The sequence below is a fragment of the Camelus dromedarius genome, chromosome 34, assembly GCF_036321535.1.
Source record: "Camelus dromedarius isolate mCamDro1 chromosome 34, mCamDro1.pat, whole genome shotgun sequence".
In the NCBI taxonomy this organism is placed as follows: Eukaryota; Metazoa; Chordata; class Mammalia; order Artiodactyla; family Camelidae; genus Camelus; species Camelus dromedarius.
Genome location: NC_087469.1, coordinates 8,962,065 through 8,977,065, shown reverse-complemented (window position 1 = coordinate 8,977,065; position 15,001 = coordinate 8,962,065). Strand labels below are relative to the sequence as shown.

Genomic DNA, 15,001 nt, shown 5'->3' with positions numbered 1-15,001 from the left:
GTCCTTCAGGGCAAAAGTCTGAGCAGGTCCCGAGTGGTGTGAGATTAGTCAAGTTCTCTGAAAGCGATAGAATCGTTACTTCCCCAGAACTGGTTATTTTCTCAGAGTAAAAGGGGCGAGGCATCGCTGGAGATGACACGGGGGGGGGGGGGGAAGGGACACTGTGTCCCCAGCCACCTCCTGGAGGATCCAGGTTGCGACAAAGAACAAAGTGTACCCGAGAGCCCTGGGTCTGCTCCACCCGCTGGGCTGAGCTTGGTGACAGCTTCAAACCCACATGTGGCTTTTCGTGGAAGGAGCAGGTTGCTTTTAGAATTGAATACAGGTGGCTTCCGCACTTATGAGAAGCACCCTTGGGACACACTTACAGGTTGAGGGGAGCAGCTGGTGGGGCTCCAAGGATGCCTGGTTTGCTGCCTTCCTGGAAGAGGGGCTGTCGGGATCTTCTTTCAAGTTATCAGAATATACATCTAAAACACTGTTACGTCCCACTCCTGATTTTCAGTGCTTTGAGAGAATCCTCTGCATGCTCTTCCACGGTACTTACATTTCCATTCTTTCATTACATAACATACTCTTTACATGACGCTGCACTCAGTATCCTTCCTTACATACTCTTTCAGCAATTTCCTTACGTTTTTCACGATCTCTTTCACGTCCACCCGTTTCCAAGAAAAACTATTCATTTCCCTTTACATCTCTAAAAGCCAACAACAGCTACTTAACGCACGGAACTCTACACGCTTGGCACGTGTTAAACCCTTTGTGTGTGAGCTCATTTAAGCCTTAGAACATCTGCCCAAGGGGAATTATTTTTTCCATTTTATAGATGAAGAAGCTGGAACTTAGGATAAGAAGCCTGCCCAAGGTCACAGACAACGTGAGCATGAGGACCTGCACCTGATTTGAGCCTGAGTCCTCAGTCCTGGTACCTCAAAGCCATATCACACATCTTATTTATTATCATCCTCTATCATCAACGATTTGTGTTGTCCACTAGCCACGGTGTCATCAGAAATCTGACCGGTTTCACAAGATTCCTGTGGTCCTGACACTTTATTGGGAGGAAAAATACACACCACTCATTTACAGAGCTTTGTGTTCAAGGCACATTCACATCCACGTCCTTAGTGGAACCTCACATCACTATGAATGAAACGAGTCAGGCAACATTTTCTGATTTCACAGATGAGGAAAAGTGACTTTCCCAAGGTCACATAGCTAGAAACTGAAATTGGAATTAGAACTCCTAGGCCCTGGAAATATCCAGAATTCTTTCACTATACTACGTGGCCTCTTCAATAAATAAATGAACAGAACAAATAAATAAACCTTCCTAGGAAATGCAGAGGGACCCTCCATCAAACCTGGTTCCAGAGGGAGTTATCAGACTGGCACCTACAAGCCTCTTGGAAGAGTGGAAGGGGTTCTGGCTGGCTTCCCTGAGCCTGATGTCTGTTCCCAGGATGCCCCGGAGGACATGGGGCCAAGGCATGACTCAGGGAGGCGCACCCCAGGCCTGTCACCCCTCCCAGCTTCCCTGCCCATGGACTGTAAACTGGCTTTGAAGACAGATTCCGAACTGCCTGTGGGGAAGCAGTGCCCCCTTTCCGGGCCCAGGGTCCGGCAGCTCTCTCAGCATGATGCCATGGACTCCAGCTAGACCTGTTAGCCCTCGGCCTGAGAAAGCAGCTGGCTCCGTGCAGACGTGGGTCCTGCAGTCCACTTCCTCCCAGCCCTGGGGCAGAAGGGGTTGGAAATGTCATCCCAGAAGTCAGCTTGGCTAACATCCAGCATGGAGGGCCCTTTAGAGACTGAGTCCTTATTTCACAGATGGGGTACCTGGGGCCCTTTGAGACATGGCTGGTCCAAGGTCACACAGCTGATTACTGGGAGAACAGAGGGTCTAGCCCATGGGCCCTGTCCTGTGGGTCTGCAGCTGGACGTTAGCCACAAACCCAAGCGTAGGTCCCAACCTTGACCCTCTTGGGCAGATGAGGTGGTGACTGAGCTCAGAGGCCACTTCAGACCCTGAAGGGCTGAGTCTGGACCAGCACAAACTCACATGGTTTCTCTGGTACTGTCATCAAGACGGTGGGGCAGCAGGGTGAGGCTAGTGAGTGGCTTAACCACTCCAAGTGTCCCACGGAGATGTGTGCTATTTGCTCGAAAGAGGGAGCTGTCAGCAGATGGGCACGAAACATCCCCAGAGGGTGGGTTCTGAGCCAGAAGACCTTCTGGGTCTCAGCTCCCTCCGGCCTCTGCTCTCTCCTTTTCCCCCTAGAAATGGCCCCTGAAGCAAGACCCTGAAACCTCCATCCTCCCAGCCCTCCATCCTTCCTCCATCTGGAAGCTCCATGCTTCATCCTAAATGGGGAGGCCTGGCTCTCTGAGCTGACTTCAGCCTGGTGGCCTCACCATGACTCCCCAAGTCCCCATGATTCCCCTGAGCAAATAATCCTTTACCATACAGGAAGGGACAAGGAGGGAGGAGGTCTCTGCCCTGCCCTTCTCAGTTCTGCCAGAGTGGGCAAACCAGGCCAATGCCATCCAAGTACCCTGTGCTAACTTAGTGAGATCGCTTCTTCCTGCCCGGAACACCTACTGGGCCTGGCTAGTGCTGGTCCCACTGGGCTTGCAGAACAGTGCACAGGTTGGCCCTGTGTTTCACGTCTGTCTCCCGGGGCCTCTCCTCCTGGTCGGGGCAGAGTGTAGCTGAAACCAAACGCAGCCCCTTAGCCTGAGTCACTCATTCGTGAGCAGACTGGAGATCAGTGGCAGGGCGCCCATGTCTGAGTCAAAGTTGTCCAGGAGACAGCCTGGGGTGGCCACAGGGTCCCTAGGGGCAAGGTCATGGGCAAAGCTCCAGTCAGACGTTCTGTGCTCACCGCAGCTGGTTAAGCTCAGGAGTGACCATTCTTCAACTGATTGGTTCCATGGTCCAGCTGGGTCCCCGGGGGGAGCAAGAGGCATTTCTGGGGGTTCCTGTTTCATATAGCCCTTGGCCAGGGCCGGTAGAGGCCAGCCCATCTCAGTATCTAGGCGCATCCTGAACTGGGGGCCAAGGCCATCTGTTGAAGAGGACTCTTCTTCCAGGAGGCCTGACTTGGCTGCCTTCTCCTCTGTGCATCTGGTCTGCTTCAGGTAGCCCTGGAACGCCCCTGCAGCTGGGTCTTCTTCTGCAGGCCCCTCAGGCCCCTGGGGACTAACGTGGCCTAAAGCTGAGCCACCTGGCACATCCTGAGGCTGTCTTTTGGAGTTTTGGACCAGGCCAATGCCACTGTCATCCGGGTCTGGGCTGTCACTCCCCACCTGCGGCTCCCAGCTGGGCTCCGTGCCAGGACTCAGGCTGGGCTCCCGTAAGCAGATCCCGCTGTCTGTGCTGCTGCTGCTGCCGCTGCCACAGCTGTTCTCCAGTGACAGGGGTGCCCCCTTTCCAAGAGTCCCCCCAGCCTGGGGGTGGGGGGCAGAGAGGAGGAACTGGGGCTCATCGGTCTGCAGGGATGGCTTGGCACTGCCAAAGCCACTGTCTGTGCTGCCGTGCAGCTCCGAGTTCCTCAGCTCTGCGGACACCTTAGGGAAGGCCTCTTCGTCGAGGGGATGGATGGTGTCCTGGGTCTCTGGGCAGGAAAGCTGGCTGGTGAAGCTGAAGGGACCGTGCTCTTTGAAGACCTGGGGAGGAGAGGGCAGAGTTGAGAGGGTCACTGCAGGAACCCCACCCCAGTGTGGCCAGGGGAGGCCACGCGTCTAGGAGGGGAGCTAGACAAGGTCTTGCTCTGACAGAGAGGGGACAGCAGGGCCTGGATGACACCACCACCTTTCTGTTTTGTTTCAGAATTGAGTTTTCCTCCTAATGCAATTCTCAGTTTGACTAGCCAGATACCTAAGAAGCCTGTGTTCTCAGAGCTCAGAACGATGGGCAGCATTCTTACGTGTTACATAAGAACCTGTACATAAATAGCCCAGAAATATCTCTCTTAGATAATCAAACCCAATTTCACAAAATAATATTTACACTTACTACCTGTGTACTGTGACCTGCTGTATTGTGTTCTGTCCTGTCCTGTCCTGTCCTATTCTATCATATTCTATTCACTTCATTTTTAAAATGCTGGATGTGAGACACCAAGCTAGTTTCTCCACTCCCTGAGTGCACTCACGCGGCGTGGCTGCAGTGTGGGGCTGTGGGACAAGCACAGAACCAGCACTGTAGGAGCCCTTGCTCCCCATTAATTGCCAAGAGTCCCAGGGAAGTCACTTCACCTCTCTCCCCATTGCTCTTTGGCCTCAGCCACATTGGTGTTCTTTCTGCCCTGGAACACCTCGGCGCGGTGCAGTCTCAGGGCCTTTGCACATGCTACTTGCTCTGCATGGAATACTCTTCTCTTAGCACTTTGCATGGCTGTATCCTCCTTATCATTCAGGTCTCAATTCAGATGTCATGTCCTCAGAGAGGCTTTCCCCAACCCCTTGGTTAAAGCAGTGCTCCAGACACTTTCTTCACATAGTCTATTTTTGATTAGCACTTAGTTCCTGGAGTTGTTTGTTTGTTTTCTGTGCTCCCACTCACATATACACACACATTCACTTCCCACCCCCAAAAGAATAGAAATTCCTTGAGGACAGGAGCTGTCTGGTCTTGTTGGCCACTCTGTTCCAAGAGCTTAAACTGAGCTGACACGGAGCAGGCACTCCTAAGGTTTGTTGACTGACTTACTGACTCAGTGTTGTACATGTGCCCTCATTCCCTTTGTATGTGATGACTCTAATGCAACTCTTACTGTTTGGGTTCCTACTGATATCACATAGCTTGGTGACTAAGGATGTGTTTTCTGGAGCCAGACTTCATGGGTTCAAATTCCAGCTGTGCCGTTTACCAACCAAATCATTTATCCTCTCTGTGCTTTAGTTCCCCCTCTATAAAATGGAAATAAAGATAGTACAGCTTCCTCAAGTCATGGTTAGTACATGCAACATACTTAGAACAGTGCCTGGTACATAAAAAGCACTCAACAGACACTTGGTAAGTTGAATTTTATTCCCCAGTAGTTCTCTAAAGAAGTATTATTATCTCTATTTCCTAGAGGAGAAAATGGAACCTCAGAGAAGTTAAATGACTTGCCCAAAGTTACACAGCCGTAAGATCAAACCTGGAATTGGTAACTCAGCTGTGCTGATTTGAAATCCCCACTTGTTCAGTAAGACTTACTTTGATGTATTAACACCTCAGATCACAGCCGCTAAGGAAGGAGAAAAAGCTAACACGTGTGAAGGTGCTTTGTGTGCTGTAAGTTATTCATAGAGTTAGTGATGACCATGACCCTTAGGTGAAGGGAACTGGGCTGTATTTATCTTGAGGAGGAAAAAACTCTCAAGGACAACTCAATTCTGTGGTCCAAGCGTACAGAAGGAACAAAAAGCCCAGAAGTTGCTTGTCACCTCCTTTGGCATTTTGCATCTATGTCTATTTCACTGGTTTGCATTAAAGTTAATAGTTCACACATTGGCGGAGCCACCAGGCCATGATCAAGCCCCTTGGAACCGGAGGCTACATTACTCAGCTGCTTCCTGCACATTTTGCATGTTGTAGGTGCTAAGTAACTGTAGCTCAGTTGCTACCTCTCCCTTCCTAGATGCCTTTCCTCAAGCCCAACTAAGACCCTCCCATCCGGTACTGGGATCAGCCCTATCCCACTGCTCTGCTTTCTAGTGACCCATCCCTGCGTGCAGGCCAGAGTTCTTACTCAAAATAATTTCAGATGGCCTTTGTTTCTCTCCTTATTTTTCCAAGAGATCCCCATGGAGGGTCCCCTTCCAGCTGTGAGCTTCCCTGGGGCCCCTGTATCCCTGATGGAACCCACCCTTCCAAGCCGAGCCCTCCATCATCGCAGTAACGTCAGCTGTGGGGGCCACTTTTGGTCCAGTCTGAATCCCAGGCCACCAGGCCAGATGGACTGAGGTTTGGAAATGCTCACTGCAGCAAATTGAGTTTTGGAGGCCAGCTGACCACAAATGCAGCATTTGTCAGCCCTGCATGGCAAGAGGAGACCCTCTGGGAAGGGCCAGAGATGCTGGCCTCCTCTGTGGGGTGGGGGTGGGGCTCCTCTCAGCATCACGTCTCCACTCTGCTCTCCCCCGCCCTGGCAGCGGCCCTTTTGTCTCCCTCTTCCTAGGCACTCATCCCCAGCCTCTAGGGGTGGGAGAGGCTGGGCTCCCACCCTGGCTCTTCCTGGCTATGGGTCCCCCTGCAGGTAACAATCACTCTAAGCTTCAGTTTCCTCAGTTGTAAAGTGACGTTAATAACTGTACCTGTCTCGGAGGTACAGGGGCTGGTCTGTGGCCAATTATTAGCAAACAGTAACAAAACGATGGGTAGGGGGTTGGGATTACTCAGTACTCAGGTCTGTCTGGGCCACTAGAAGGCAACGGTCTCAGCACTGGGCTTGGCAACCAAGTCTTCCCTTGGCTCCCACAGTGCTTGACAAAGGCGCCTCTGATAAGGTCAAAGTTGAGGGTGTGGACTGTTTAGGAGGGCGCTTCCGGTCTCCTGGTGTGGCCAGGAAGGATGGCGCAGGGGCTCCCCTGTGAGACTCACGAGGACGGTGGGCAGCTTCCTCCCGCGCCGCACGTACAGCTGGAGGGCCAGGCAGTAGGCCAAGGTTCCGTACAGCAGCAGGACGAAGATGAAAAAGATGCTGAGGTTGGTCACGGTGAAATCTGTGGGCCCAGAGAGATGCATTTGTGGCCTGGCACCATGTTCCATGGACGGGCGGTCCCTGGGGATCCTGTGACCACTCTCAGGAGCAACTCAGTGAGTGGCCAAGTGTCCCCCCCACAACCTGCCCTGGGCTTCCTTTAGGTCACGACCCTGGAGGTCATGTCTGGGTTCCTGGGTATCCCTGCCTGGCCTTCTGCAACCTGCCCTGAAGGATTCCCTAGTAAGACACACTGACTCTGCTTCCAGCTCTCTGCACACAACTCACAACTCACAACTCAAACGATGGCACAGAGAAGAGCGGTGGGGCAGAAGGGTGCAGCAGGTAAGAAGGGAGGCTCTGGGAGCACCCAGACCTGGCCTCAAATCCCAGCTCTACCACTTCTAGCTGTGAAACTGTGGACAAACTAGTCAGCCTCTCTGAGCCTCACTTTTACCATCTATAAAATGGGCAAAATGATAGTGTCTACCACATAGATGGTTGCGAAGTACATAGCACTTACTCACCAAATCCTTTATAACAGTCCCCCTTATCTGGGGCCTTGCTTTCTGCAGTTTCAGTGACCTGTCGTCAACTATGGTCCAACAATATTAAATGGAAGAATTCCAGAAATAAGCAATTCATAAGTTAAATTGTGTACCATTTTGAGTAGCACAATGAAATCTCACACTGCCCTGCTCTTTCCCGCCCGTGACATGAATCATCCTTTTGTCCAGTGAATCCCACCCGTGAGTCACCTAGTGGCTGCCTCGCTTATCAGATCAACTGTGGTAGCATCCAGTGCTTTTGTTCAAGTAACCCTTATTTTATTTAATAATGGCCCCAAAGTGTAAGAGTAGTGATACTGGCAATTCAGATATTCTCTTAAAATTCTCTTAAATTTAGTTTATAAATTAATCATAGGTGGTTATGTATAGAAAAAAACATAATATATATCCATGGTTTGGGGCATCCACTGAAGGTCTTGCAATGTGTGCCCAACAGATAAGGAGAGGGGGAACTCCTGTACTATGTTTTCTGATCCTTATAACATCCTTAGGAGGTAAATACTGTTATCATCCCATTTTTATAGATTAGGATCCTGAGGTCCAGAGAGGTTAAATACTTGCCCAAGGTCATATCTGTCATAAGTGGTGAAGCTGAGATTTGAACCTAGACCTGTACACAGAACTTTCTATACCAGTGAGTGAATGTTGAAAAAGCTCTTAAGGATGCCTGGCACACAGATGGTACCTTACCCTCCTGCAGTGAGAGTGAGGCTTAAATAGCAATAAGCTCGTGCGTGTCCTCTGGAGACTGAAATGTACTAGGAAAGTAAGGAGTCCCTTTGGTCTTTCCCTGGACTGGGCACTCCCAGCACACTGACCGTTGGCATGATTTGTCAAGCATCTGATGTGTGGTGTCCCAAGTTGCTAGTTACAGCTTCTACTGGGCACACACTGTCTTCTCAGCTAGACTGTAAGATCCTTGCAGGCAGGACCGCAGCCTTCACATCTCATATTTCCTTCCCTCCCTCCCCTTCCCAGAACTTGGCTGAGAGCCTGGCACGGTATTTGCTGACTTCCACAGCTGTGGGGAGAAGTCAGCTCAGTTCTGCCTCCTCTGAGTGGGAGGGAAGGAGTTCTGAGAAGCCCTTGATGCCCCCAGCTCTAAGAAAGGACAGCAGAGGAGTGGAACTAACAGGAACCATCACAGTTGACTGAGGGGGGCTGGGGAGGGGCTCCTGGGAGCGCAGCCAGGCTCCAGTGGAAACACTCGCAGAACTGGGAGACCTGGCTCTGTGGCCACACCCTGGAAGCTGCGCATATGCACTGAACCTCAGTTCCTGCATCTCTAAAATGGGGACAAGAGGAGCTCTGTCTTAGGGCTGTGTGAGGATGCAGAGCTGTGTGTGGGAGTGCCTAGCCCAGGGCCCCTCATTGGCAGCCCTCAATGGATGCTCTTCCGAAGTGCGAGGCCCCTCTGCCTCCCTCCCACCCAGAAAGCAGCCCTGACCAACTCACACTGTGGGGTTAGCGTGATGCACTCCTCCTTGGACCAGCTCCCGTTATTCACTCGGGAGCCAACAGACGGTTTCACCCTGACACAGAACTCTCCCAGCCCTCCTGGGATTTGGAGGCTGAAGTTTTCTTGTTTTACCTTCTTCTCTTGTAACTGAAACAAAAATAATCATAGCAATAAACACAATACCCTTGTTCCAGGGCACGCAGAAGCCGAGAGAGCTGGAAGGGCCTTAGAGATGCTCTAGGCCAACCCCCTTCAATGTTCTTTTTTTTAAGATAACAAACCCTGCATTCTCAACACAGCCCAAGATCTCTGAGGCTCCCATGACTTATTTTGTATTAAAAGAGAAAAGGAAGTATCTTATAGATACTGAGGACCTCCCCAGAAGGGGCTGGGATCAGCTGTGGCGAAAAGGAAAGAGGGGGGATTCTGCAGATTTCAGATCCCCCACCTATGGGGGTGAGGCATTTACATAGCCCCTCAGAGCCTCATTTCCCCATCTATAAAATGGAATAAAATACCCACGGGCAAGAGGATTGGCAGCAATAGTCATACATCTCCTGTGGTACCTGACACTTAGGAGGCACTGCGTTGCCTGCCTCCTCGCAGAAGCAGAGGTTTGAGGGCTGACATCATCTCAACTCCTTCCCTGCGACGACCTCTGCTATGCTGGCCAAGTTCCCCAGGGGTGCACAAGAGGAACTTCTAGACTGGGTGAAAGGGAAGGCTGGCCTGGGGGAAAGCCCGTACCTTACTGGGTTCTGGTACCTTGCGAACCTCAATTGTGTACTCGCGGAAGTGTGGGAAGATGCTTTCGTATGTGTCGCCTGCAGGGGCCACGCTGGGCCTGGGGGGGTGGATCGTCCCACGGATGACACCGCTGTGCAACTCCAGCTTCACGCTGCCAACTGTCAGTGTCACTAAGTGGGGAGACAAACCCATGAGGCCTGCAGGCTGGGGAGGGCCTGGGCACCCCATCCATGCCTGGCCTCCAGGGTCAAGCTTTAATCACTCTGAAACCCAGGCTACAGGACTCCCAGTCGAGCAGGAGAGAAGAATGAATTTCCTGGGGAGTGTTAAAAATACAGATGCCTGGGCTTCCTCAAGACACGGTGAATCTGACTTTTGGAAGCTGGGTCCTGGAAACATCTATTTTAAACACCTTCCTCAGCTAATGTTTCTGCAGCCAGCGGAGCACCGGCTGGTGGGCAGGCATTAAGGAGACTATGACCTACGAGAGCACCCTTCTGGCTCCGACTTCTGCAGAGCAGTCTGGCCACACACTTAGAGGATGGTCAGTCCCAATCTGCACAATGAAAGAATTCCAACGAGTCTGGGCCTTATCCTTTCCTCTTATCTCTGCAGAGAGAAACTTCCAACTGCTTCAGTAGCAACTCCCTGCTTCAAAGCCTCAGACCTTGGCCCCTAAATTCATTCCTAAAGGGAGGAAGACCTGATCCAAATTCTGCCTACTGCCTGCTGCCCTGTGCTGAGGGCTTACGGATTCGCTTCCTCTCCCAGAACCCTGCAAGTGCACTGACCTGGGCTCGTGACTCAGCTGCCCCAACTCACCCCAAGACTTCTCTTCTGTAGGAGAAACAACTCCAGTTCCCTTTTTAACCTTGAACTATTTGGCTATTTTCATCTAAACTTTCTCCAAAGTCTTGATTCAGGCTTGTCTGGGCAACTAGGTCCCTGGCCAGGAAGCCAGGCAGACATGATGAACTATGAGAACAGAGAGAAAAGTTCTAGACTAGAGTTTCTGGCTGGAAAGGACCCTGAGAGCCATGTTCAAGGCCCAGGGGAGGAAAAGCACCTTCATCCATGGTGAAGCGGGTTTTGGGATGGGTCCAGTTGGAGCACTGGCTTCCGTTCACTGCCCGGACTTTGGCTAGGTAACCACTGCTGTGATACAGGTCCAGGGTCGCCATGGTGAGATCACAGGACAGCATCGGGGTCTGGCTACAGTTGGGGATGGGCTTCCAGAGATTTTCTCCATACCTGGGGAGATATTAGTGTAGGTATTGGGACGGGAACTTATGCTTAAACCTACCTCCTTTAAGAGGGAAGCAAGAGGCCAGAGGAGAGCTCTCATGATGGTAGAGCCCTCAAGGGATCTCATCTAGTCCAGGGCATCTAAGTGTAAGGGGCTCTCCCTTTGTTCTGGGACCTGCACCAACTTCTGTGTGGTCTAGAAGACTCTTAGACTGGAATATCAGCTCAAATCCCACTCTTACTGGAAGTCCTCAAGGAAGACTTGATACACTCCGCAACACAGCCCAATTCCTTCCTTCTCTCAACTACATCTGCCATCCTATGGGCTTCTTTGTTCTCCAGTTGTATTATGGATACTTTTCCTATTTTTCCAATAAAATGGAAAAATCTTGGGAGTAAAAAGCAACACTTTGGCTTTCTCATCCCAGAGCTCCCACCACACTGCTCTGCAGTGTTGATCAGTGAGAGTTGATCAGTACTGGTCAACTGATGGCATGCGCCAGGGTCCTTCCTGGTGTCACTTCAGTAACAGGGCAGGTATCTCCCCTTGCCAGGGGGGTAGAAGCGGATGGACTTACACTCCCTCACTCACCTCCCTCCTTTCTCCATCTTCCCTTTTGCTTACCTCAGGAGCTCCACTTCATAGTAGGTACTTTCAGACTGATTTGGGATAGGTGTCCAATGGAGGACGTGGTGGAAGAATTCTGCTGCAAACCACGCAGATGGAGGCTTGGGCAGTTCTGTCCCCAGGGAGAAGAGGGTCAGTACCAAAGGTGGCAGATCCCACCCCCCCCACCCCCCCAGGGAGGAGATGACGATGACAGTGGTGACAAGCATTCTAAGAGCTCCCATTTATTGATCACTTTTCCTTGAGCTGAACACTCAGCTAAGTACTTTATATATATTGTCCCATTTAATTATCACAATAGTCCTACGGTAGGTATTTATTATTCCAATTTTACTAAGAAGAAATGAAGGCTCAGAGGGGTTAAGCGACTTGCCCGAGGCCAACAGGGGTAGTGAGGGGTAGAGTGAGCCCAAGAACCCATATGTGTCTGATCCCAGAGCTTGTGCTCTGTCCTTAAAGCACTGTCCTGTGCTGTCAGTAATCGGGAGCAGAAGTGCTGGCTGAGAAGAGCCAAGCTGGGTCTGATGCATCTGAGGCAAGAAGGCAGGGGCTGAGGCTGAGATATGTTCGCAGTGAGCTCTCAGAAGAGCTAGTCCCTGCTCCAGCCCCATCCCAAGGTCTGCTCACCATCCCCACACCTGGTCCCCACCCTGACTCCAGCCCTGACTCGAGCCCAAGGTCCCCTCTCTGGAGTTCTTTGGGTACACAGATGCCCTGCTTGTTGGCATCTATCTTTCTCTTCACAGGACCCCAAGCTGAGTGCTTGCCCCGTTCCCTGGCTTTTAGGTCTTTACTCTAGCCAGATGCCTCAGGTTGGGTGAGGACAGGCAGTCCTGGTTACAGACTGGGCTGAGGACATTCCCACAAAGAGCTGGAAAAGAATTGCTAATCACTCTAGCAATTGCCCCAACACAATCACTTAAAGCATTTTAGTATGCTTCCTTCCCCTCTTTCCATTTCTATACATGGGTTATTTTTAAAAAATGAGGTAAATACACGTACTTTAAGGGTCTTGCCCATCAAGTGCAATGAGGTGGGTCAAAGCCACAGTCAGTTCCTCTCCTGTCCTCCTTTATCCCTTACTGCCTCTCCATCTGACATTCCCCTGTTCTCTAACTTCTCATCCTTCTAATAATGCTTCTTTTCTCTGTCATTCTCACTTAGAAAGCACACTGTCCCTGTCCCTTGCTGTCTTTCTTATACTGTCTTTGATCCTCAAATCTGTGTCTCGATTTCAAAACAGTAGATGGAAAGTGAAAAATGCAGTAGGTCTTTGTGGTGTTTGGGTGGAACATCCCCATTTCAGCACTCAATCATGTGAACGGCTGACTGCATGTTTTACTTTGTTTTCTGGCATCACGTAGAAGCGGTTTCAGTCTCTGCTCTCCCTGCCTTTGCTCTTGGCCCCTCCAATTCCCTGCCCTTTCATTCCCTCTCTCCAGGAGACTGAGCTAAGGGGTAGCAGTAGGCAGGAGGAAGGCAGGTGACAGTGGGAGTGCCGTTAAGATCCAAGGAAGGAGAATGGATGATCAGATGTGGCTGACAGGTGGTAGTAGGGGGAAAGAGCTGAGATGGGGGTGAGATGGCACGGGGCAGAAACAGATTAATCTGAGAGCTAAGGGTAGGTAGAGTCAAACTGAGATCAAAGTATTTCCCCAGAGGGACGAGTAGTCCCATCATATGAACTAACAACAAAAAAGCCATGGCTAAATTTATGACTCATATCGATGTGGGTGGACAGTGAGTTGGGAGGGGGTCATTTAACTTCTCTATCCACACTCCCCACTCCCCCAATCAATTTCAGCCTCCTCTATTTCCACAACGGGTGAGCCTGAGGCTTGCCAGATTGAGGGGGATTCCAGGAGGGGGAAGATAATGGGTTCCCCTCTCCAGAGAGGGCCAGCCAGATGGGGGTTCTCCGTGGGACGTAGAACTTTAATGCAGGGCGTGGGAGCGGGGTGGAGGGGCGCGGAGAGAGCAGAGCAGGGCTAGACCCCGGATCCTTACCATGCGCACGGGAGACGAAGCGCAGGCTAAGGAGCGCCGCCAGCGGCACTACCAGGCGCGGCAGCATCCTGGGCGCGCAGCATCCTCTGAAGCGAGAGCCGAAGCCGGAGCCGGAGTACGTGCCTCCAGCCGTCGGTACGCGAGGCTGCTACTGAATGCTCCGGCGGCGCTCCGCGCTCGCCCGCGCCCAGCGAGGCTGACGTAGGAAGGGCGGGGCCTCGAGACGCCCCGCCCCCGGAGGCGCTGCGCCCCGGAGCCAGCGCAGCAGCCGAGCGCAGACAGCGCAGGCCCACGTTGAGGAAGCAGGGCTAGGGTGGGTGTGTGCGGTGCCGGGGCGGGTGCGGGGCCCTGGCCGACTCCCACTCTCCTCGCCAACCCGCCCCCTACCCAGGGCCCCTCTGGGTAGCCTGGAGAGAGAGAGTGTGTGTGTGTGTTGGGGTGCAGGTGGCGAGGGACAACCCTGCCCCTGTGGGTGCAGAAGATGGGGTGAAGATGTCAGAGCAGATTGTACAGGCCTAGTGGGATTGGGGAAGGAGATTGTCCCAGGCACTCAGGGGATGTGTGCGAGGACACCTGTGTGAGTTTGGTGTTGCCGGAGTACCTCGGTGCAGGCCTCTGAGCTAAAGCAGTCGTACAGTGGGCAGCCTTCTACCTGCCTTAATTTTGGAGGCGTGTCCACGACATCTTACAGGCTTTTTCTCTTTACCTCGCCTGCCTGAAATGTCATGTTTAGAGCTTTTTTTTTTTTCTGCTGAGTAATAGCACTCCTGGAGAACTGGGTAGACATCATCAATCACTCGTACTTCTGTCGGTTGGCTCATCTAAGGTTTCATTACGGTGCATGGAAGATAGAAGGTCATGGGAGACAAACTGTCCTCTTCACCTTTGTTGGTTGGTGACATATGCTTCAGACTATGTGTGTGTATGGGGTGGGGGCGTGGGAGTCCCATCTGGTGTCTGAGAAAGACCTCGTTTTTTGATGGTGAAGATCAGAGATGCACCAACTATATGACAGTGGAGATATGGAAACGCAGCAGGAAACATGGTCAGGTAGAGCCACTGTAAGTGGACAGCTCTCATTGCTGCACTCCCTATCAGCCCGGAGGAGGGGTCTCAGGGTGTTAGAGGTGTGAGGGTATGTTTTGCACTCTCTGTTGCTCAGCTGAGAGATTAAGTGGTGGCCAGTTGCTCAGAGGTACCCAGGCATCACCCAAGGGTGTGGCTGCTCTCTCAAACGACTTCTTGACCTTTATAAGGAGTAAGCTGCACTGTAGCTTTCTGAACTTGTTTTTACTTTTAGTTTTGTGTTGAGTTGTAAGAGTTTACAAGTCTAGGCCCCCTTGCCATTTTGGAGAAGGATCAGGATTTTCAGTTCATTCATATAACATACGTTGACTGCGTATCATTATGAGCCTGGGGATATTATGTGCCTGCACATCACTGAGGCTGGGGATAAAATGGTGATGAAAACAAGGTCCTTTCCCCCCAAGAAATGAACACTCTAGCTAGAGACAGAAAGTAAACAGGAGATTTTTAATATGCTATGGTAAGTGCTCTGTACAGGAATGTACGGGCTTACACGGGGACTCAGAAAACAGACACTTTAGCGCAACTGGGACTGAGGGTAAGGAAGGCTTCCTAGGGGAGGTGA

General features: G+C 51.6%; 1 protein-coding gene across 2 annotated transcripts; it reads right to left on the bottom strand.

The window, feature by feature from the left end:
• Positions 1-1,037: 1,037 nt before the first annotated feature.
• IL10RA (interleukin 10 receptor subunit alpha) lies at positions 1,038-13,509 on the bottom strand. Of its 2 annotated transcripts, none has more exons than XM_010981395.3 (7): positions 13,351-13,509; positions 11,341-11,455; positions 10,537-10,721; positions 9,471-9,640; positions 8,720-8,870; positions 6,596-6,717; positions 1,038-3,672 (listed from the first exon to the last, which is right to left on the bottom strand). In XM_010981395.3, exons 1-7 carry the CDS (start codon positions 13,415-13,417, stop codon positions 2,746-2,748), a joined length of 1,737 nt encoding a protein of 578 aa, XP_010979697.3. In that variant the 5' UTR covers positions 13,418-13,509; the 3' UTR covers positions 1,038-2,745. The 2 variants fall into 2 exon arrangements, with proteins under 2 accessions (XP_010979697.3, XP_064338160.1); XM_064482090.1 differs by having other exon boundaries at positions 9,489-9,640.
• Between the last annotated feature and the right edge of the window lie 1,492 nt (positions 13,510-15,001).

Excerpts from the sequence above, each read along its gene's own strand:
- IL10RA (XM_010981395.3), bottom strand. The coding sequence starts at position 13,417 with ATGCTGCCGCGCCTGGTAGTGCCGCTGGCGGCGCTCCTTAGCCTGCGC. Across the intron at positions 10,722-11,340 it reads TATGAAGTGGAGCTCCTGAG|GTATGGAGAAAATCTCTGGA; the intron begins GTAAGCAAAAGG and ends ATATCTCCCCAG. Across the intron at positions 3,673-6,595 it reads GGAAGCTGCCCACCGTCCTC|GTCTTCAAAGAGCACGGTCC; the intron begins GTGAGTCTCACA and ends TCTCCTCCCCAG.